This window comes from Pungitius pungitius, chromosome 7 (genome assembly GCF_949316345.1).
Source record: "Pungitius pungitius chromosome 7, fPunPun2.1, whole genome shotgun sequence".
In the NCBI taxonomy this organism is placed as follows: domain Eukaryota; kingdom Metazoa; phylum Chordata; class Actinopteri; order Perciformes; family Gasterosteidae; genus Pungitius; species Pungitius pungitius.
Genome location: NC_084906.1, coordinates 18,497,323 through 18,520,487, shown reverse-complemented (window position 1 = coordinate 18,520,487; position 23,165 = coordinate 18,497,323). Strand labels below are relative to the sequence as shown.

The 23,165-nt window shown below is 49.8% G+C and overlaps 1 protein-coding gene across 3 annotated transcripts; it reads left to right on the top strand.

Moving 5' to 3' along the window:
- Positions 1-635: 635 nt before the first annotated feature.
- On the top strand, positions 636-22,184 carry zgc:92140 (uncharacterized protein LOC447854 homolog). Of its 3 annotated transcripts, none has more exons than XM_037470044.2 (6): positions 636-835; positions 9,639-9,768; positions 17,902-17,987; positions 19,280-19,347; positions 19,903-19,963; positions 20,784-22,184. In XM_037470044.2, exons 2-6 carry the CDS (start codon positions 9,678-9,680, stop codon positions 20,850-20,852), a joined length of 375 nt encoding a protein of 124 aa, XP_037325941.2. In that variant the 5' UTR covers positions 636-835; positions 9,639-9,677; the 3' UTR covers positions 20,853-22,184. The 3 variants fall into 3 exon arrangements, with proteins under 3 accessions (XP_037325941.2, XP_037325943.2, XP_037325942.2); XM_037470046.2 differs by lacking the exon at positions 636-835 and adding an exon at positions 4,535-4,693; XM_037470045.2 differs by lacking the exon at positions 636-835 and adding an exon at positions 4,842-5,171.
- The last annotated feature ends 981 nt before the right edge of the window (positions 22,185-23,165 follow it).

Below are 23,165 nucleotides of genomic sequence, written 5' to 3'. Positions count from 1 at the left end.
AGGATTATTCAGGGGACAAGCTGCTGTGATACGTTATGGAGAATTTCAGAATAAGAAACTCTAATGTTTTGACTTTTACAAGCCAGCGGAATGTTTGAAAGAGAGGTTTTTATTTTTTATCCCGCATACAATCAGTGGAGTCAACATGAGTATTGGAAAATATCCATATTCTGTCTGGAGGAAGTGCTCATATCTTTTAATGAGGTTAAACAAAATCGAATTCATGGTACCAAAGTCCTCACCTGGCTACCTACTTTAAGATAATATGTTATATCATGTCAGTGGATTAATTATTCACAGCAATACAATCTGCACAGCTGGAGCTACTTCACACGGAGGTGATTAAAACGCCAATAACCACCTTCAGTTAGACATTTGTATTTCACACCAACTAAAGCAAAGCGACGGAAACAGGCATTTTAAAACAACCTATAGTGCCAATTCCTGTTCACGTATTTCCCTTCAGATCCTCCACAAGGTAAAACACCAGGAGCTCGTGGTGGATCTCGCTCTCATTACGGGGGGTCCGGCCGTGATTGGGTGGGTTGGGGTAGGACGTGTGTGTGTGTGTGTGTGTGTGTGTGTGTGTGTGTGTGTGTGTGTGTGTCTGCCTGCGCGCGTGCGTGTCAAGGAGGAGGGGGGGGGGGGCACTCCTCGGCAAGATGGCTGCATTGCTGCGCGCAATAGTGGCATCCTGGTGAAATGACGCAAGCCCCAGTTTACGTGCGGTGCTCGAGGCTCTGAGCTCCTGCGCCGCGCAGATCCCGCCCGACTCGCAGCCGGAAGACGGACCCCGGCGATCCTCCAGTGGACCGAGGCGAACCGGTTCCTCTGAGTAAGTACGAGCGCGGGAACGACTTTAGTTCACCGATCTCCCGGAGAGGTGCCGCGGATCTCCCCCCCATCCTCCACCACCACCACGCGTCCCACTCGTGGCTCCTTTTTCTCTGTTTCTCTTTTTGCTCCTGTCTTTTGTAGTTGCTCCCTGAGTGCAGCGTGATTACCCGGCGCGTGTCCTTCCTGCTTGCACGCACGCACGCACACACACACACACACTCACGCACGCACACACACATGCACGCGCACTCACGGGGCTTTGCATCTGTTTGCATCTGTTTTTTCTTCTTCTTTCTTTCGCGTTTGTTTGGTGGCCGCTCGCTTAAACCGCAGCTCCGTATCGTCAAGGCACGAGCGGTCACAAAGCAACTGGGGGGGGGGGGGGGGGGGGGGGGGGGGGGGCATTCAGAGGGATACGTGTACGTTTCTTTCGTGTGTGTGTGTGTGTGTGTGTTTGCGCGTGACCGGTTTCTCGCTCGGACAACGTCGGCATTTGAAAATTTCCACACATCCTGGTCTGCTGTGCCACCCCCCCCCCCCCCCCCCCGATATGCCCCCCCCCCTCCTTCCAACACACACACACACAGGCCTTTTTTTGGGTGGAAATTAAACTGTATGTCTGTATACCCCCCCCCCCCCGTGTGGAACAAAGCGCCCCAGTGTCTCCGTGCGGCGCAGCTGGACACAGCTGTTGAGGGGGCTCCTCGCAGCTCCTCCCGGTGTCCACCACGCTCGTTTCTTCTTCCTTCTGTTCTTTACCAAAGTACCAAAGGTGCGATGCTCATTATTCCGATGAGGCGACGTGTCTCCTTCTCGGGGGGGAAGATGATGACGACGACGATGATGATGATGATGATGATGATAATGATGGTAGGAGAGTCACGGGCAGCCAGAATTAGATTTGATGTGCAGACTCATTAACTAAAAACTCAGCTCGGGTCTGCTTCAAATGCCTCCCTGAGTCCTCTCTCTGACGCACACACACACACACACACACACACACACACACACACACACACACACACACACACACACAGAGCATCACCATCGGGACTCAGCTGCGTTTAAATGTACCATATGGCCATTGGCTGCTGTAGATTACCACCCGATCGCTGCAGCCTGTGTGTGTGTGTGTGTGTGTGTGTGTGAGAGAGAAAGTAGGTTGGTGTGGACCGACATTACAGAGCAGAGCATCCCGTCACCGGCGGCTTACATCAGGGTTATAGGTTATGATCACGTACCGTCCCACCCTCACTTGCTCATCACACAGAGTGTGTGTGTGTTCATGTGTTCATGAGCCGGGTCCCACATATGGCTCAGTGTTTCCGGTGGCTAGCCAAAGAGAGTGAAACACACTCCTCTCCCCTTCCTCTCTGTCTGTCTCTCACAGAGGAGCGATGGATCTATTGTTAGTCCCCGCCCTCCGTCCTCTCCCTCGTCCCCTCAATCATCGTCGCCTGCGTGTCCAACCTGCGGCCTGTTCACCTTGAGTTGATGAACAGCGGGGGTCAGGTGATGTGCTTGGGGCCCCCTCGTCCGGGGGGGTCATGATTCAACACCTGTGATGTCGCCGTGTGGGTGGAGGGTTTCCATGGTCACCGGGGTGTCTTTCTCTGTGTGTGTGTGTGTGTGTGTGAGAGAGGGTGTTCCCGTGGCCGTCTCTCTGCTCCCCCGACCCGGCTCCCTCAGGTGGGACGAGCTCGTCTATGTTTCCGGCGCCGGGAAGCACAAGGCCAGCGCAACACGACCCCCTTGCGGGTTCTGTGCAGTTTGACGGTCTGTAACCGAAGCTCCAGCAGCAAACGCTGCGACGCAGGGAGGAAAGAAACTGCTTGGTGATTTCGTGTGTGTGTGTGTGTGTGACTGCTCGCCGTTTGAGTCAGCAGGCGTTGGCCCCGCAGCCCGCCTGCTTTACGAGCGCCCCATCGATGAAGCCCCCCCCGACCCCCCCCCCCCCCGCCCCGACAGCCTTTTACAGGGCAGTTTGTCCAGTCTGGGACACGGAGACGCTGCTGCTTTTAGCTGGTCTCTTGGCTCTGAAGTGCACACGTTGTTCCTCATCAGACAGGATGCATGTTTCTCCATCTCCTCACACTCCACTGCTGCTCTGATGTGAGAACAGAGGGGGGGGGGGCGGGGGGGGGGGGGGGGGAACCTTCACTAAAGGCCCGAGTATTCTGATATAAACTGGTGATGAAAAATGAAATGACATCAAACATTCTGCTTCCAGTAGGACTCCCTGGAGCGCGGCAACAAAGAATCTTGGCACAACATGCTTTCTATTTTTTTTTTCTTTGTATCAACCAGTGTGAAAAGCACAGTTCCTCAGTTGCTTTTTCCGACCATAACCTCCATAAATAGATGAATTCATTTCGATTCATTGCCATTTCAAATGGCTTATGACTGAAAAAAACAACAAATTTGTGTTTGTTGAAGTACTGAATACATGAACCCTTTCTTTTCAAAAACAACTGTATGAATAACTTTTAAAAGTTGTGGTGATGAGTCTGCACATCTGTTGTGTTGAAGTAACCGATTTATGATCAAAAACCGTCAAGTGTCACAGTTCGGTTTTTCCACGTCCACGACGACTTGGGTCTCGGTCGATGCATAAGCGCCGCGTGCCACCTCCACCCGTTTCGGCAACTGTTGCATGCAAAGACGCATACGGATGCTGTGGTGATAAATTCAGTCACGTCACCCGGTGCAGCTGCTGCTGGCCCGAGTGTGAATTATAACAGCCCCACGTCAGGTGTCATCAGTCTCTGTTGGATGGCCTTTTGGATGGAAGGGTTCCCTGCTGTGTGTGTGTGTGTGTGTGTGTCACAGTGCGGGATGATAGACGGCGGAGAGCAGCGGTTTGCATTCGAAAGAACATCACTGCTGCTGCTGCTGCTGCTGCTGCTGCGGTGCGCCACCAAACGGGGTGAGACGTGAGACACGGGCCTCGCCCGCAGACGGCGTTTTTTAGGTTCATGTTTATTGTTCTTTGCATTTGGCTGGCGGCGCTTTCGGGTGAGAAGAGGTGAGCGTGTCTGACCTTGTGCGTATAGGCCTGTGAGGAGGAGGCACGTTCTCACTCGTACTAAGCCTGAATACGTTTAAGAAGAGGCAACAAGAGGACTACGTTGTCCATTGTCGTCATGCACCAACCGCCAAGTCAAATTCCATCTATGTCTGACATATTTTGGCAATAAACGATTCCTGACAGAAAGATGTGCAGATGTTGTTAAATGCGTCTCAAGAACAGAACCAAAACGTCGATCTGGACTTGGACTTGAAATCTGCCTGTAATGGCTTCCTTCTCTTTCCCACTTGGTTTGGTTTTTCGGGGCAGCACAGCAGGACGCCGCGGTGCGTTTTGTCACTTACTTATTTTTTTCAAATGTATTTCACGCGCCTGGAGTATACTATAGATCACTCCGCGTTCTCTAGAACCCTCCGCGTTCTCCAGAACCCACGGCCCTGTCGCCAATGTGGACCCATCTAACGGCTCCGTAACGGCACGCGCCTCGGCTGCGCGCCTCTTGTCGTCAAGTCACGCTGCGGTTTCCCCCCAACAGAACAGAGGAGCTCCTGTATCATCCTCCTCCTGCCTCCACCAACAACACCGCCCCCACCGTCTACGCCCATCGCGCACGTCCACTTGGAGACACAGACAGACAGACGGGGAGAGAGAGAGAGAGAGAGAGAGGGAGAGAGAGAGACTCTTGCGGCAGCAAACCACTCGGGAGGAGCCTTTACCCGTCCGCCGGCCGGGTGCGCGCGCGTTGGCGCGGCTCCCCGGGCTTGTCGGGCTGATGGACCGCTTCGACTCGGACAGGAGGAGAGGTGCGGCCTCCGCTGCCTGGCGAGAGTAAATATTATGACGCGTTGCACTGAGACTCTGCTTTGTCACAGCGAGAGAGAGAGAGATAGAGGGAGAGAGGGAGAGAGAGAGAGAGAGAGAGAGAGAGAGAGAGAGGGAGAGAGAGAGAGAGAGAGAGAGAGAGAGAGAGAGAGAGGGAGCACACTGCGACGTGCACGTTGAGATGGTGCACGTTTCGGTAGTGGTCATAGATCCGGGTACGGACGGGTAGCAGTAGGGGGGGAAAAACTGAACGTTACTGGCTCACTGGGACCCTCGAATGGAACGGAATATTTAGAAGAAAACGGCCATTCCAAGTGAAAATGTCCAAGCTTTGAGTTATATTTTGCTGTCCTTCCTGTCTGGTTAATTTTCTCACGTTATGGTTTCCATTTTTAAAGCTGCTAAAAACTTTTTTTTTTCTCAATTAGTTTTGGGATTTGGCGTTTTTTGGGAAGCCCCTCTCATCCCCTCGGTCCTGGTTCTGGTGAGGACAACTATGTAGAATATTCTTGCCGATGGTCTTGTTCGTCTTTTATATGTCATGTCGATCCCTTATTAGTAAAAAAAAAAAAAAAAAAAAAAATGTTTTAAAGTTACTTGTATTCACTAATACAATTAAAAAAAAAAATCTATCATTATGTATTGACATGCATAATATCGACTCCTTTGTTGCCATTATAACAACATGCATTTTAGATGATGTATAAGACTAAAAGACGCTTCACAAACAGAACTTGCTATCAATCATTAATGAGGAACCATTGTCTGCCCGTCCGATACTATGCGCCAACCGCCATGTCTGAATTCCTTGTGTGTCTAACATATTTTGGCAGTGAATGTTCCTGATTCCTCTGCCCCCCCCCCCCCTCTTTCCTACCCCCCACTTGTGTCTTTGCACTTCCCCCTGCGTGCGTTTAAAAAAAAAACAGGAAGCTGAATCACAGCCAGCCACTCCTGCCTACAGTAGACCTGTGGGAACCCACAAGACAATCCGAGCCATTGGGGGAGAAGAAAAATTTAAAAAAGATAACCTGTTACATCGTTGCGCTCCTCTCTCTCTCTCTCTCTCTCTCTCTCTCTCTCTCTCTCGCTTAACCAGTTCTCCGGGGCCCTGTGCTGTTAGCGCTCTGCCTCTGGCACAACCGTGTGTTTGAGAAACCCTCCGCGCTGCACACTGCTCAGCCTGTGTGCACAGTTTGTGTTTATGCAGCACACACACACACACACACACACGTGCACACACACACACACACACGCCATGCCTTTTGAGTTCCCCCTTCCACAAACTGACTTGTGGAGAAGGCTTGTTTTTCGCGGACAGGTCAACACGCCCACCTCGCGGTGTGCAGGCACGGGCAGGCCCGCGCGTTTGCCAAATCGTACTCGTTTTCAAAGGCTTGGTCATCTGCCACGCGGCGTTCCCGCTGGGCCTCAGCACGCCTTGAACCGAGCAGGGGCGCCGCTTTGGTCGTTGCAGAGGCTTACGTCATCGTTTAGACACAGTTTAACGCTGCTAACAGGGCGAAACGCCGTCTCCAGTGTCGGACCCCCCCCACGCTAACTCTTTAAGTTTAGCTACGAGACGACGGCTGACATCACGGCGTTATTTACAGAATCTAAATCAGGCCACCGGCTCGGTGTTTGGGCCCCCCCCCCCCCCCCCCCCCCCCCCGCGATGAACGCCTGAGCATCTGGAGCCAGTTGCGTTGGACCCTGAGGTGGTCGCGTGCCAGCTGGTACTAAGACCTCTCACTCTTCTCCCCCCCCGCCCCCTTTCAGACGACGCAATGTTTATCAGATCATGTCGGCTCAGTGTGTGTGTGCCAGAGAGGGAGGGAGAGACACACACACACACACACACACACACACACAGCGGGGGCGAGAGGTCGTTGGCTGGTGTGAGCGTCTTAGCTGACTCAGCACACTAAGCCTGTGCCATTGACACACTTTGGCGTCCACGTCCTGCGGGCGAGAGCAACGCCCTGCTGTGGGTCTCTCGCATGAGGCAGCGACGGGCCCCCTTGGGGGAGTGTGCTGCACGTGCGCGCGTCTTATGGCGAGCGATGCAAGAGCCGTGCACCCTGAACCTTTTTTTGGGGGGGGGGTTTCTCCTTTTATTGCACATTGGCGGTTCTTTTTCTCGGTCGGGATTCTTTTGATGCAACGTGTCCATTTGGGAAATGTGCATTTTGGACACTTCGGTTGGTCTTGTGAGTACTTTTTCTGTATTAATACACAATCATTTCAAGCCGAGCACTCCTCCAAAAAAACGCTCTCCGTGGACAATTTGAGATACGGGCTGAGTGTAAAAAGACATTGTCCCCGAGTGTCTCCCTTGGACGAGTGATTTGTGTGCTGTTGAAAAGCACCCCTCCACCATCAGCCTTATTACAGGCCACGGTGGTTTATTTCTAGCTGTATTCGGCTCTGTAATAGTCGCCCTACCGGCCGTAGCTTGTGTGTGTGTGTGTGTGTGTGTGTGTGTGTGCGGCCCAAGTAACGGCGGCTTGGCTGACGGATTGCCGCAGCCTGGCATTATCGCTGCACACAACAATGGCGCTGGGACGGCGAGGTCTATTTTTAGCCTGCGCCTATACTCGCAATTTGATTTCATTTATTTTTCAATACACACAAATCAAAGCCCGCCCGAAAACGGATGCCGCCCGCTCACCGGAGGACCCCCCCCCCCCGCTTCTACTGTGACAGTCGAAAACATCCAGCGAGGCCGCGCCAACGCCTGTGTGCGCTTCCCGCGGTGGTTCCAGTGGGGGATCTCCACGCCGAGGGCCCGTCTTGCTCAGTGGCTCCTTGTTTTTTTTTGTGTGTGTGTGTGTGTGTGTGTGTGTGTGGAGTTGTGCCGGAGAGGTAGTCGTAGTAAGAGGGAGGTTTCCCAGGCTGCCTGGAACACTCCGATAAGCTGCTTTATACACCAGGACATGCGCTCCGGCCTCGGGTGACACCACGCACAACCTGTGTGTGTGTGTGTGTGTGTGTGTGTGTGTCTTGATTCACCTGCTTCACCTCCTGCCAGCCATTCCATTTGTAAGCTGTGCTCAGGCTCCATGGATGACACATGGAACAAGTGCCCTCATCCTCTACTGCACACACACACACACACACTCCTATTCACAGCAGAATGAATGATGCTTAATATCCACTGGAGACTTTTATGCCTCTTCCGGGCCTCACTCGACTTCTTTGGCGTCGAGGTGATCCTTTCGGTTCCCTCGTGTGATAACAACTGGAACTGGACTGCCCGGTTGATTCACATTCCCAGGATGAGTCCCATTTGTGACGAGTCCACCGAAAGTCAGTGAAAAAAAACAACACATTCTCGGTATTGAAGTCATGCGGACAGGCCTATCTGGAATCAGACCTTTTAATAATCCCAGAGTGTTGACAGCGGCGTCTGCCTGAGAGTTCCAGCTCTGTTTTGGTTACCGGTAAGACAGCAGAGGAGCTTTGGATTTGGACCGCTGAGCACAGATTGACTATTTAACATTCTTCACACTTTCAAATAGCCGAGTTTCCTATGAAAAAGTGTCTCGTCTGGCACGGACACTGAAAGTGAGCTCTTACTTTGGAACCTGCGAATACCCACGAATAATGAACCATGGAGTGGAAGCCAAAACTCTGGAAAACTGGAATCATCCTTTAAGGCGTCCGTGCGCTGCGCCCCCGGGTGACGGAGGCCGCCGGGGTGCAGCCTGTCCACTTCAAACGGCCCGAGGATGGCTGAAGGAGGGGGAGGCGGGGGGGGGGGGGGGGGCGCTGGCGGCGCTCCCTTTTGAAGCTCGCTCCGAGGCCTCTTTCTATCCCACCTATACTGCCATTATGTTCCTTCACTCCCTCCCTCCCTGTGTCCCCCCCCCCCCCCCCTCTTCATCTCAACCTGTCGACCTCTGTCTTAGTCCTTTTTAGTGCTCCAAAAAAAAGAGACGAATAAAAGCAGCATCCAGCCCACTCGGCTCTCCTCCTCCTCCTCCTCCTCCTCCTCCTCCTCTCACTGATGTACCCGAGCTGCAGTTTTTATTTTAGTGATCGGTAATCACTGGCTTCCTCCCCTGTGTGTGTGTGTGTGTGTCCCTTCAACTGCAATATGTAAACATCAAATATCACAATTTTTATTCCGGGATGCACGGTTTGGTTTTCTCAGATGGTTGCTAATGGCAACCGGAGTTTCGTTCTCCCCCTCGCGGTGGTTAAGAGGGAGCTGTTTTGGTCGACGGATCAACTTCCCTCACTTAAGAAACGGCGTCGCGTTCGTCCAATGACGGACCGGCACTTTCCCAAGTTCCGTCACTCGAAAGTTCATCGACGGCCACGAATGGATTCGCCTCTCGGCAACGGCTTTAGTTGTTTTCTTCAACCGCAGCAGGCGGCTTTCTGCAGCCAAGCAAGCTGCCATGAGCGCTCCCCCCCCCTCCCCCCCCCCCTTTACACGAGCCTACCGGCACACAGCAGACAGACAAAGTCAGGGACTAGCCGGCAAACATAATGAAGCGTTTAGCAGCTAATGAGACAGATATTTCCCTCAGGAGTCGACGCAGATCAAAACAGCGCTGCAAGGGGAGTGAATCCTGGAGCCTTTCTAGTGAACGCTGTTATATAATGTGCTGTGATTTATTTAATTTTTTTTTTGCAGGTAGTCCATCACATAAAAATACAAAAAATGTCAGGCTTAGGTGTAATGTATATCTATTATATATTTTTTTAAATTTAACAACAATGAATTGATAATTCCCAAAGGTCGTCAATGCTTTTGTACAACGTCTCATGTTTATTTATTTGCAGGCCCGCTTCAGACCAGGTGGTCTAGTGTATTCACCCTGCCCACTGCAAACTGAAATGATCTCTAAATATCCGCGTGGCCTTTCCCCCCCCCCCCCCCCCCCTCCCCCCCATGAGCGCGTCTCGTCTCACCGCGTCTTGTCTCTCCGTCCTCGCCCAGGTGAGCGTGAGATGACGAGGGGCCTGCGAGCGTGAGGCCATGGGCTGCACCTCGGCCAAGCAGGTGTCGGCCGTGCCCAGCGACGAGGAGGGACACGGCAAGGCCTACGGCAACGGAGACCTCTTCACCGGTCAGTATGCACACACAGAGGGAGAGGCGGGGTGGGGGGGCTGTCAATAAAAGCTTCAAGCTCCACATATATCGCTCAGCTAATTGCTCAGCGTTGACCTATATGCTCGTCGTCACGGCGTTTAGTTCTCCATTTCAAACCATAACTGTCGACGCTGGGGTTTTATTGCCGGTTATCCATGTTGACGGTTCACGAGAGGGGAAGTTGGCCCGCGGGCCGCCAAAAAGGAGCGCCCGGGACCGTGTTTCAGGGCGCCCCTAGAAACTGGACCTGAGGAGGGGAGAGGAGAGGAGAGGAGAGGAGAGGGGTTTCCATTTAAGGATGAATCGATTCATTGGGTTAGTCTGGTGGTTTCCAACCGAGAGGGGGCCGAAGGAACTCGAGATGAATCTTCAGTCTTCATCTTGGGCGTCTTGTTGAGAAGAAGAATTATTTTAGATCCCAGCAAGCGACTGAGATAACAAATGCACCAAGGCTGTTCTTCTTGGAGAAGCCCCTCCTGTCATTTCCTTTGGACCCAATCTAATGACTTAAAAGGCATTCTGCGTCACAGTGTGTGACACAGAACACCAAGCGGGCCCCGCTTCGCTGTCGAGGGGTCAAAAACCGACCGAGGCGGGGGGGGGCCTCGGGGTTATCCGATGGCTCGGATTGGAATGAGGATTTCACTTCATGGAGTGATTCGCTGAAGAAGAAAAAAAACAACACAATCAACAGATGAATCTGTTTGTAAGCGGCTTCTCTAATAATAGAACGCAGGCTGTCGAGCCACGACGGACAGAAACGAAAGTGAAGGCCAGAGACGCAGAGGGATGATTGGTTGGGTTTGGGGGGTGTGGGTGGGGGGGTGGGGGGGGGGAGATTAATAGCGATTACGAATTAGGAGCAACACTCCGCTACGGCTGCAAAGCGGGCGGATGACGATCCGCAGGAGGTCCTCCCTCTCCCCCGTCTGACCCCTCCTCCCCCCTCTGAAGGTTCTCTTCTCTCTCACTTCTATCCTCTTCTCATTACAACCCCCCCCCCCTCTCCGCGGTTTCCTTGAAAGAGGAAGGGAGGATGAAGCGCGCTGCCGCTCTTCCCGTTTTTTTGTGTGTGTTTTTTTTCTTCTTTCCCTTCTCTCTTAAACCTTCTCCGTCTCGGTCAGATCGCCTCTTCCCTCCCCCAGGCTCAAGGCCTCGTTCGTCCCTCCCTCCCTCCCTTTTTTTCTCTCTCTATTTTGAGGTCTCTGTGCACACTTTTCTCTCCTCCCTCTCTTCCTGCCTTCATCCAGCCAGTGTTTCTTCTCCCCTCTTCCTCTGACACGCCATTGGGTCAGAGCCTTTTTGTCCTCTCACCTCTCCTCCTCTTCCCTCCCGCTTCCTCCCTTCCTGTCCCCCCAGTGTCACTGTCGGTTGGTTAAAGAGGCTCCAGACTGGCATTGCTGGGTGTGTGTGTGTGTGTGTGTGTGTGTTGGAGGTGGTAAACAGAAGTGACCTGGATCTGGTGGATTATCTCGGTCCCAGTGACACCCTTTCTTCATGCCCCCCTTTTTGCTATTTGTTGTTTCTTCTTCATCTCCCCTTCATCCGGTCTTATCTTTTTGTTCCTTCTTCACGTCTGAATTCCGACCTCCTCTTCCTCGGGGGTTCGACGCGTCATCGGCGCGTCGTCTGCACGCATTCTTTCCCACTGAACTCGCTGCCCCTTTCCAGTGTGCTTCTCGGGATCGAGGCAGATTTTTTTTTTTTTTTTTCTCACCCCGCCCGATAAACACACATTTTCCCCCTCCCTCACCACCACACGTCGACACGCGTCCACCTACTTGTGTCCGTGCATGTTTCTGCGTCCTCAGGCGAGACGGTGCAGCCCCCTCCATTCAAGCACTGATCCACCTCCGACAGATTGTCTGCCAGCCTTTCCGAACCGGGTGTATTAGCGCGTGAGTGTAAGTGTCCCAGATATTAAGACTTTCACCCCCGCCCCCTCTCTCTCTCTCTCACACAATAACCGGAAAAGGCCGAGCCGCGTTACACAAACGCTGAAGGACGGTGATGGAAAAACACCATTTACAACATTGCGCAGGGGCTGCGTGTGTGTGTGTGTGTGTGTGTATGTGATTGTTCGCGCCTGTTGGATTTGTTGGATTTCTCCTGCCAGTAGATTTGACTTGATTCCAGACATGGCAATTATTAAGGATAATGTATAGTTTTTTTTTCGGTTAATACTATGGCTAGAAAAAGGAAAGATGTGTGAATATTGTGACAGATGGAACCAGAAGTCCAATTCTCATATAATCTGATTAATTTATAGTGGAGCAAACATTATATTGTTTTCCTATTTGCCTAAAAGTCTGAACAGACTTTCGGGTTTATTGTGCGTGTGTGCGCGTTGTGGCCTATAGCCAGAGTGGCTGAGAGGTAGGACACACAGCGGGAAGGACAGAGTGACATCGCCACAGGACCGCTCGAGCTGTTGGAACACACACACTTACACACACACACACACACACACACATGCGTGTGTGCTACATCGTGGTTATTACAATGAGTCTCACCCATACAAAACGGCACAAAAAATGACACGGCCTCGTCTGAAATAGAAACACACACACACACACACACACACGTGAGCATTTGGAGTGCTGGTCTCTAATCACAAAAATCACGGCCTCTGAAAATAGTCCTTGCCTTTCATCCCCCCCCCCCCCCCCCTCCGCCATCTCTGTCCCGAAGCGAGCCCGGCCAACATCAGCGTGACGAAACACTCTTGTCATTCCTTCTGACGATGACTCCTGCGCACACGCGCACACACACACAGCATGACCACTTTTGGCTCCTATCTGTACCGCAGCGCAGTCTGTGATGTGATGAGTGTTGATTGGCGTAAGCTGGGTCACTTTGATCTGTGTGTACCCGTCGCATTAAAAAAGCTCCGTGACTCTCCAGAGACAGTCGGGCAGTAAAACCCGTCAGGCTGCAGCTCAGCGCGATCGCAACGTGACACGTTCTCCACAATTTGGCTTCTTGAAAATGTCCATTTCGATTTGTTTATGTAACCCAGCAGCAGCAGATTTTACCGGCACGATGTGGCCCGAGCACCCAGTGTGTTGCTCCTGTAACGTGAGAGAGAGAGATTTAAAGCATCCTTTATTCCACTCTTACCATGGAGCCAGAACAATCTTTCAGCAGTCCCTTCATCACCTTCACCGGGTCTTCACTACCGGCACCCCTGGCCCTATTTTTTACGAGTCAGCCAGATGGTCAATTTGGCGGAAGCAGACAAAAAGTTCATCAATGTGGGGGCAGATTTTTCTTTTTTGCAGTATTTTGGACCAAAAATAAATAAAACGGGAGAAAAGCCCTCTCCAAGACCCTGAAACCATTCCTTCAAAAGTCAAAAGAGAGCGGTCTCAGTCTGAATCACACACCTCCCCAATGTGTGGAGCCAGGTGTGCCCGGTATCTGTTTGTGGCTATAGCACCGTGCACAATCCTCCACTGGAGGTCTGCTGTCCGTTTCTCCACAGGTGGTTTATACAAACACACCTCCAGCACCCCTTCGGGGAAGAGCTCGTTCCACCTCGCCTCCTTTAACCCCACCAGAGTGCGCAAGTTCACAACCTTCACGCATATTTCATATATTGTTTTCTTCCCTGCCATCTGAGAACTGTCCAGGCGAGGGGTTGTGAACGTCAGCATCTTATTCCCCCCCCCCCCCCCCCCCCCGTCACCCAGCAGCTGGGGCAATGACAGAGCACAGTTTCCTGCAGCTGCTCTCAGGTGTTGTGGCAGCGCATTGCAGACCTCCTCCGCTAATTTGTTAGTCAACCTGACGGACGTGATGTTGGTGTTTTGTCTGAACGCAACCATGGCCGGTGCTGTTGAAGCCATCTTCACTAAGAGTCCCAATTTGGTGCAGCCTGCTTCTCTTAGTCGCGTTCACATGGCAGAATGCAGCGTTTAAGTACTTATGAAGCTGTTGAAGAACAACGGCTCCTCCAAAAGCCACAAGCCCGGAGTCTCGTCAGCTTCACGAGAGATGCTAAAAACCTGCCAGGCCTGAAGAACGGAGCTGTAGAATGGCGTCAGCCCGGCCAAAGTCCACTCCCTCAGCCTGTAGCAGGAAGAGCTACTTGTCGTATCCCATCCGTCCGGCTCCCCTCTGCAGCAGTGGAGCAGTGTTCATCCAGCTTGGGCCACAGCCATATAGCAGCTTCTGTGCAGGACGGAGTCTGAAAGAGGCAATCCTGAACTGGATATCAATGAGACCCTGTCCTCCCTCTGCCACCGGTAAATAGAGAGCTGCTGCACGCACCCAGTGATGGCCGGACCAGAAGAAGTCCACGACCGACCTTTGTATCTCTGCTATGAGACCTCCTGGTGGGGTTAGTGCAATAAGCGTGTGCCAAAGAGTCGAGGCAACCAAGTTGTTGGCAACCACAACTCTTCCCTTATATGACAGCTGGGGAAGCAACCAACGCCTTTTCCTTACTTCCCTCCCGGATTTTTTTCTGGTAGTCCTCAGAGCCCAAAAACATACCCACTTTTAGTCCCTCTTTCCCCCCACTGAAGCCCCCCGGGCAGGTGAAGCACTATATGCTGTCTCCACTGTCCCACCAACAAAACTTTTCAAAGATTTTTCCCAGTTCACCCGTGGAGTTGAAGCCTTATCATAGAGTGACAAACCATCCTGTAGGCTAAGGACATCCCCCTGGTCCCTGATGAAGATGTTTACATCATAAGCATATGCAGACACAATGATGGGACGACAAATGTCGGAGGACACAGGCAGTGAGAGACCCCCGAGCCGACTTCTCAGCCTGCACAACAGAGGCTCAAAAGCAAGGCCCTGAGATGGGACTACCTTGCCTCATCCCTCGCTGCACAGGGATCGGTCGGCTCAGCCCAGCTTCCATTTTCACCATGCAAACAGCTCCGTTATACAACCCACCCAAGCCAAAAAACCCTCACCAAGCCCAAAGGCCCTGAGTGTAGAAAATAGGTAGGTGTGGTTCACCCTGTCAAAAGCCTTCTCCTGATCCAGTGAGACAACACCAACATTTACATTGTGGAGTTTACATACATCAATTACATCATGAACGAGAAAAATATTGTCCATAACCGTTCCGGGATGCAGTATGTTTTGGTCACTGTTTACAATTACTTTCAAGTAGTCTCTTAGTCTGTTGGATAGAGCTCTGGAAAGCACCTTGTAGTCTGTGCAAAGGAGGGCCACTGGTCTCCAGTTTTTATTAAGGGCCAACTCTGACAGAAACAAAAGTCACACATACACACCACCACACATTCACACCATAAAGACCCGAGAATAAACAAAATTACACCTAGAAAACCCTATCAAACAATTCACCTCATGTCACGCTCCGTTCACTCCGCACTACTTCCACTCAGAGAGAGACCCTGTATTGTGTTTCCCTATGTTTACGCAGCGCGTCTCAGTCTGGGAATCCTGTGTAGTGTCAGAAGGCCATTTGTGTGTGCGTGTCCGCTTGTTCAGACAGGAGCCGACACGTTTACATTCCTGTTGCTAACAGAAGAAACATAGCCCTCGCCCCCTCAACGGTGACGCACGTGTCGGTGTAGAGGTGCAGGTGACTCTCCAGGTGCGCTGTGTGAGCCGCGGGTTAGAGGGAGGGCTGTAACCTTTTTGAGTACAAACTGGATCAGACAGAAGCAAGGAAAATGTAACGGGTTTTTTTCCGTTAACGGAAAATTTAACGGGTTTTTTCCGTTAAAGGGAAATTTTACGTTTTTTCCGTTAAATTTTCCTTTGGCGAAAAACAAAAAAGTTAACGGGAAATTTAACGGGGTTTTTTCCGTTAACGGGAAATTTAACGGTTTTTTTCCGTTAACGGGAAATTTAACGGGTTTTTTTTCCGTTAACGGGAAATTTAACGGGTTTTTTCCGTTAACGGGAAATTTAACGGGTTTTTTCCGTTCAATTTTCCTTTGGCGAAAAACAAAAAAAAGTTAACGGGAAATTTAACGGATTTTTTTCCGTTAACGGGAAATTTAACGGGGTTTTTTCCGTTAACGGTAAATTTAAAGGGTTTTTTTCCGTTAACAGGAAATTTAACGGGTTGTTTTCCGTTAACGGGAAATTTAACGTTTTTTTTTCCGTTAACGGGAAATTTAACGTTTTTTTTTCTGTTAACGGGAAATTTAACATTTTTTTCCGTTAACGGGAAATTTAACAGGTTTTTTTCCGTTAACGGGAAATTTAACGTTTTTTTTTCCGTTAACGGGAAATTTAACGTTTTTTTTTCTGTTAACGGGAAATTTAACATTTTTTTCCGTTAACGGGAAATATAACGGGTTTTTTTCCGTTAACGGGAAATTTAACGGGTTTTTTTCCGTTCAATTTTCCTTTGGCGAAAAACAAAAAAAAGTTAACGGGAAATTTAACGGCTTTTTTTCCGTTAACGGGAAATTTAACGTTTTTTTCCGTTAACGGGAAATTTAACTTTTTTTTTTTCGTTAACGGGAAATTTAACGGGTTTTTTTCCGTTAACGGGAAATTGAACGGGTTTTTTTCCGTTAACGGGAAATATAACGGGTTTTTTTCCGTTAACGGGAAATTTAACTTTTTTTTTTCCGTTAACGGGAAATATAACGGGTTTTTTTCCGTTAACGGGAAATTGAATGGGTTTTTTTCCGTTAACGGGAAATTTAACGGGTTTTTTTTCGTTAACGGGAAATTTAACGGGTTTTTTTCCGTTAACGGAAAATTTAACGGTTTTTTTCCGTTAACGGAAAATTTAACGGTTTTTTTTCCGTTAACGGGAAATTTAACGGGTTTTTTTTCGTTCAATTTTCCTTTGGCGAAAAACAAAAAAAAGTTAACGGGAAATTTTACGGCTTTTTTTCCGTTAACGGGAAATTTAACGGGTTTTTTTCCGTTAACGGGAAATTTAACGGGGTTTTTTCCGTTAACGGGAAATTTAACGGGTTTTTTTCCGTTAACGGGAAATTTAACGGGGGTTTTTCCGTTAACGGGAAATTTAACGGGGGTTTTTCCGTTAACGGGAAATTTAACGGGTTTTTTTCGTTAACGGGAAATTTAACGGGTTTTTTTCCGTTAACGGGAAAGCAGGAAATTGTCAACGGAAAAAAAATTACAATTTTACATTTCACTGTAATGGAAAGTGCCATGGTGTGTGTCAGTCTTGGCTGCTTTATCTGCAATAGGTTAAGCAGCTTCGTGTCAGTAGGGCTTTGCTCTGCAGCAAAGGTGCTGCACGTTTGGATTTCATATTACATCTTTCACAGATTCATTGTAGGGCCGGGCAATAAGAGACTGGATATCATCTTTTACATTTGGGGCTTCGTAATATGACAGTGTTCTCTTCTTGGTTTTCACGCTACGACCGTGTTTCTCAAGACGTTCGACTATTTTTTTTTACCCAGTTAGTTATCGGTGTTGCTGCTTCTATGACGATTTAAGTGATAAATGATCACAAATGTAGAAATACTGTCCTGAGCTCAGATCCTGGGCATCTGGGCAGATGGATTTGATGCACCTGTGGTGGTCGTACGTTCCCTCGGTTCGGCGCAGGTGCACAGCACTGAGTTTCCACCTGTTAGCGTGTTGCGGGGCGCGACGCCGTGCAGTTTTGAGAGAAGTGTTGGCAGTGAGCTTGTCTTAACTGTCTTAACCGTCTAAGATGTCCCTGCAGGCCAAAAGCTGTCGGGCGGATCTTTAATCCCTCCATCTCTTTCGCCCTCCTCTCTTGCTTCACATGGACGCGTATTCCCTCAATGTATTTTTATTCATTCCTGCTTTGCTGCAGCTTGAATAGAAAGGAGATGACTAGTTTCCGCCCACTTGAACCTCTGCTGTCATCTGCACCTTCTAGAACACTGTATCAAGTTGCAGTGATCAGATTACTGGGACACAAATCAGAGCTAGAATCTATGGTGTAGTCGTTGGTAATGTGGAAATAACGCGGTGAGGGAGTTATGACATAGTTCAATCATTTTAGTCCTTCAGGTCATTTTCACCAGGACGCATGAAATTAATTTTGTCAGTGTTTCTATGTGCAATAAATACATTTTGCTGTTGTTTGTTTTCCTCCTGCCTCACTCGCCCTCCTTTTAATCTCTCTCTCTCTCTCTTTCCGAACCACCCTCCTCAGACGAATACAAGATGAAGGGAGTGGAGGAGGTGAAGTACATGAGAGGGGAAGATAACCGGGTGAACGCACGCAACCAGGAGAACCTGGTGAGAGACACACACACACACACACACACACACACACACACACACACACACTTACACCAGCCCGTCATCGACACAGATTCAGACCTTTACCTGACAGTTTATCAAACAGGGCCAACAGGGTGGAGTTTATGTCCGAAGGCAGCTCCCGTCAGCCAGCACACACACACACACACACAAACACACACACACACACGTTGTCTCCCGCTCATGTGACACACAGAGAGGTGCGTCACACGCAGGTAGAGACAGCCCCGCTGGCTTGTGTGGAATGCCAGGCGATGGGTTCGAGTCTCCCCCCCCCCCCGAAACCTGAGAAATGTTGAATCGTCATTGTACAAGTCCAGGTTTCTTTTGTAACAATAACTGTGACCATCCAATCAACAGAGGCACATTGTAACCTTGATGTGTACAACGTGTTCACCGACACACTACATGATCGCAAAGAGTCATTCAGTAAATCAGTAAACAGTAAATCAAAAAACAGTGTCCCCAGTTTGACGACACAAGATAAGATTGATTCTAAGCACACGGAAGGATAATCCATCCACAGGACATGTGTGGCATATGAAGATGATGAAATCCTGGTAGAGAACACACCATTGTGGCTCCACTGGAGGCAACCTGCCGGTGTGAGAGCGCGGTTTTGGGTCTCCCATCACTACCACACCATCCCTCCCAGTTTGAATCAAAAACCACCAGCCATTTACGACGAGCCGTGCAGCTGATGCAGTGCGCTTCCTTTACTATTAGAGTAAGTCGAGCTATTTTGAATCAAGATTTCAACACAAATGTAAACGCGGCTGTTTGGGGGGGTTTTTTTTGCACACAAAAGGATTATTCCTCTCAAGTCCCCTGCACAGATTTTGTAAGAATCCTTGTTGGCTGACAGATGTGACTTATCAAGATGCTGATCAGACGGCATGAATATAACAAAAACCCCAAGGACACAGCTGTTACCCGTGGATTTATGGCTCCTCACCCTGCCAGAAGCCGTCCATAACGTTGTTTTCTGAGAATCGGGCCGTGCGTCCGGCCGGGCCTGTTGACCGGTATTTGTTTGATTGTGGCAGGAAACTATACACAGAGGCTCAATGGGGGGGGGGGGGGGGGGTGGTGAGAGAAATGCCACCAACCTTCACTCGTACACTCACATCAGTGCCTGCCAGGCGAGGAACCGCAGGTCCGATGTGTCATGTGTTTTCAGTAGTGTGGCTGAACTATTTGTGTGTTTTAACAGCGGATGATGGCAACTTGTGTGTGTGTGTGTGTGTGTGTGTGTGTGCACCTTTCAGGAGAAGAGCAATGTGCAGTACAGGGGCAAACCGCAGAAAGAGGTCTCTTCGGGAAACATCAAGTCCAAGTAAGTGTCCGGTAGCAGTGTGTGTCCTGTAATGAATCTCATGTCTCATGGCGGCACAGAACACGCGTGTAGTCGCCGCGTAGCGGTGATGTCATCGCTTCCGTCGGGAGCTTGGACGGTCCGACGTAAACCCGGTCTCTGTGATGCTGGTGTGTTGTGATTTGGCTGAACTGGCCCTTTAAGAGACTTCACCTCCATTAACGTATTACTCTGAACGTTGTGTTTAAGTGATGTGCTGCGCCTGGTTTTTATTACGCCGCCTCTCAGACGGCGTGTGTGTGTGTGTGTTTTGTATATGTAAACAGATTGGTAGTTTGCCTCTCGGACGGGTTAATACTTTAATAAATTATTATTTAAATTCCTTCCTCCACAGCCTTTCTCACACTGCAGTGAGGATTGTGTGTGTGTGTCTGTGTGTGTGTGTGTGCGTGCGTAGTGTGCGTACGGGGGGGTGTAATGGAAAATTCTCATGATGTATTTCTTGCCTCCCTTCTCCTCCTCGTCTCCAACTTCCTCCCCCCTCCTTCTCTTCTCTCTCTCTCTATCGCTTCTCAGCATTCACACGTCAGAGAGCCAGCAGGAATTTTTCAAGATGCTGGATGAGAAGATTGAGAAGGTGAGGGAGGGGGCGGGGGGGGGGCGGGTGTGCGTTTGGTTTGGTGGAGGCGGGGTAGGGGTGGGGGGGGGGGGTCTCTGAGCGAGTTTTAAAGAAACAGCTGTGTCTTAACGTTTAAAGAGGCAGGCTGTACTACAACAACAGAAATTAGTGCACATTGTGACTTATGGGGTCCACACCAGCCCCGATGGGGAGGGGGGCTGCGGGGGGAGGGGGGTTGAGGGCTCGCTACTCTGTCTGGCATTTGATCTCACCCGTTGTTGGTGACTGAAAATGAGGTCGTGGTAGAGCGATAGTTGAGTAGTGGGGATGCATTTCATTTTTTCCGCCAGCCTTAAAATGAGTCGGTGTGTTTATCGTGTGGAAATGACTCGTATCAGCTCTCGTGAACATTTTGTTTCTGGCCACTTCAGTGAAGAGCCGCGATGAACCGACAGTCCAGAATGTGCTGGTGAGAACATTGTGGATCCATTAAAGCTGCTAAAATATCAGAATAGAACTTTTTTTGCATCCTTTTTATTTTCGACCAACGTGAAGGGAAATTCAACCCTGCAGCTGAGTCACAGCTGTTTGGTTTATTGATTATGTGCCTTCAATCAGGCTCTCCATCACAATGGGGGGGGAGAGAGAAACAAAGCAGCGTAACTGCCCCCCACCCACTCTTCTCCCTGTCAGCACTCACACAGCATTTGCACCGCCGGTACACACAGAGTGTTTGTGTGAGTAAAAGGGTTAAGGAGCCGCTATTGCTGAAGATACTTAACCAGAACAAGTCACCCACGTCTCATCTCTCTCTCTCTCTCTCTCTCTTTACGCGCAGGGACGAGACTACTGTTCGGAGGAAGAGGAGGAGGAAGAGGAGGAGGGGGAGAAGGAAGACGGGACATAGCACAGAGGCCCCCCGAGATTCACCCTCACAGAGGGCCTCACAACGTGCGTGCGTGTGCGTGTGTGTGTGTGTGTTGATGCGTGTGTGCCTGCTGAAACAGTGTTTTACCAATGGGGCTGTTGGTAGGAGCGTGCGTGTGTTTTCGAGCGTATGGCAAAGATAGTATTTTAATCGAAAGTGGAAGAGTAGTGTGTGAGCAGGCGAGCGAGAGAGAGAGAGAGAGAAAATGGGATGAAGAGCACTTTTCTTCAGAGGCCACAGCCCTCCCCGTCCCTTCAGGGCCCCCCCCCCGAGCGGACAGATGGAGGTGGCGGAGCGATGGAGGCGCAGACGGATGAAAGGAGGGGAGCGATGGCGGAGGACTTGACGAGGAGGCAACTGAGCCGCCGCAGACTTGAGTGATTCCATTCGAGCAGGACGGCGGCGGCGGCTCCTCCGTCCCTCCGTCTGTCCCTCTGTCTCCATCCGGCTGCACCTGCCTGAATATTTAACCCGTGCAACAGGACAGAGGGACTCCTGAATATGGAGCTCCCCTTTACGGACAAATGTCCCCCGGACTGGGAAGGTGAAGGTGGTGGAAAGCGGAGGAGCTGCTTCACTCCGCCAGGAACTGTTTGGCCTTGTCCAGCCACAGCCGGGTCACCTGGGCCATGAGGGGCGGAGACAAAAGAGTGAAAAATGTGTGATATTTTAATAAGAGAGAGTAAGGGGCAAGCCAGTGATTTAGAAACTCTAAACTACTTTGCCTTCTGATGTCAAGGACCTTTTATTTTTTATTATTTTTCGCAGCTACATGTTTTTGTTTTTCCTGATATTCTTTTCTTCAGTTTGTTTGCCTTCCTTTTGTAGTGCAGCATCATTTTCATCATCAAGACCAACAATCCCATCCTCATCCTCACCACAGCAGGCAGACCCCCTCCCCCCCCCCCCCGCCTCCCCCCGTTCATACATACAGTAGCACTGTGGATCAAAGCCGACATACACACACACACACATGTACATGGAGACTTTTATTGTACACGTCGTAGTAACACACACTCATTGCAACACATCTCAGAAAGAACAGATAAACACACACCCACACACACACACCTTTCATTTCCCCAGCAAATGGCCATCTGCATCATAAAGCTCTATTCCTGCTTTGATTCAGTGTTCTCACACACACACACACACACACACACAAATAAGAAAACGGGACTGAGCTCAAGGGGAGGATGCGTCGTCACTTTTTTCCATTTTTTTTGGGGTCATCTCTACCAGATACTTCCTGTTTTATTTTTAATACTTTTTTTCTTTTTTCTATTGAAAATAAAATGAAAGAAGCTCTTACTTTGTGTGGCATTGCGTGAGTAATTGTGCATGGCTAGAATGCGTGTATGTATGTGTGTGTGTGAAGTCTATTTTCCTGTGGTCCTGCAGTCAGAGGAGAGCGTAAACGCCCCCTGGAGGCGCCGTATCAGTACTGCAGTCTGGTGGTTAATATAGTTGCATTTCCCCCGAAATGAACTGCACATTTTAACATGAGTGTGCCAGGAGCATTTTAGTATTACATTTTTATTCCCAGGTTCAATTTGTTAAAAAAAATGTACTAACCAGAAACTGCTTATGATGGATTTAGTTTAGGATGAGTTCAACATTTAACATCTTGCTCCCTAAGCTGGTGAAGACTAAAATGTCTTTAAGGGAGAGGATACAGTTCTTAAAAGTGTCAGTTGTCACGTCTTTAAATGAATAACAATGTTGCTCCGTATCTGTTGGTTGAAGAATGTATGCAAAAATATTTCCCATGTATTTTTAGTTTGTCCACGTTTCCTTTCCGCTCCCTCCAAATGACCAAAACACTACTTAACAACAGAGCACACAAATGGTGGTTATTTTTAGCAGCAACTTTATCGTTTCATGGCTCTTTTATGGCAGCGTACTTGCAGGGAAATCAATAAGTTATATACAGAAACCATAAAAAGCTTTCTCGATACGTTTGAAATCCATTTAACGTTCCATCATGGAAGCATAACTCCTTCTAGTGCAATAAGTAAAAGCAGTAATCTGATATACGGACACTGAGCATTTGTCCTTGCAGTGACTAACAGAGTGGCAGTTCTTCTGAATAGCGGGCAACTTTCCTCCACAAATGACTGCAGTGTGTGTGTGTGTGTGTGTGTGTGTGTGTGTGTGTGTGTGTGTGTGTGTGTGTGTGTGTGTGTGAGTGTGAGAAACCCAACCGCGCAGAATCGATATCTGCCCCTATAGGATTGGCCTAATGTGCACCCTGTGGCACTTGATGCCATAATGCTTCGAGTGTCAGTGGTT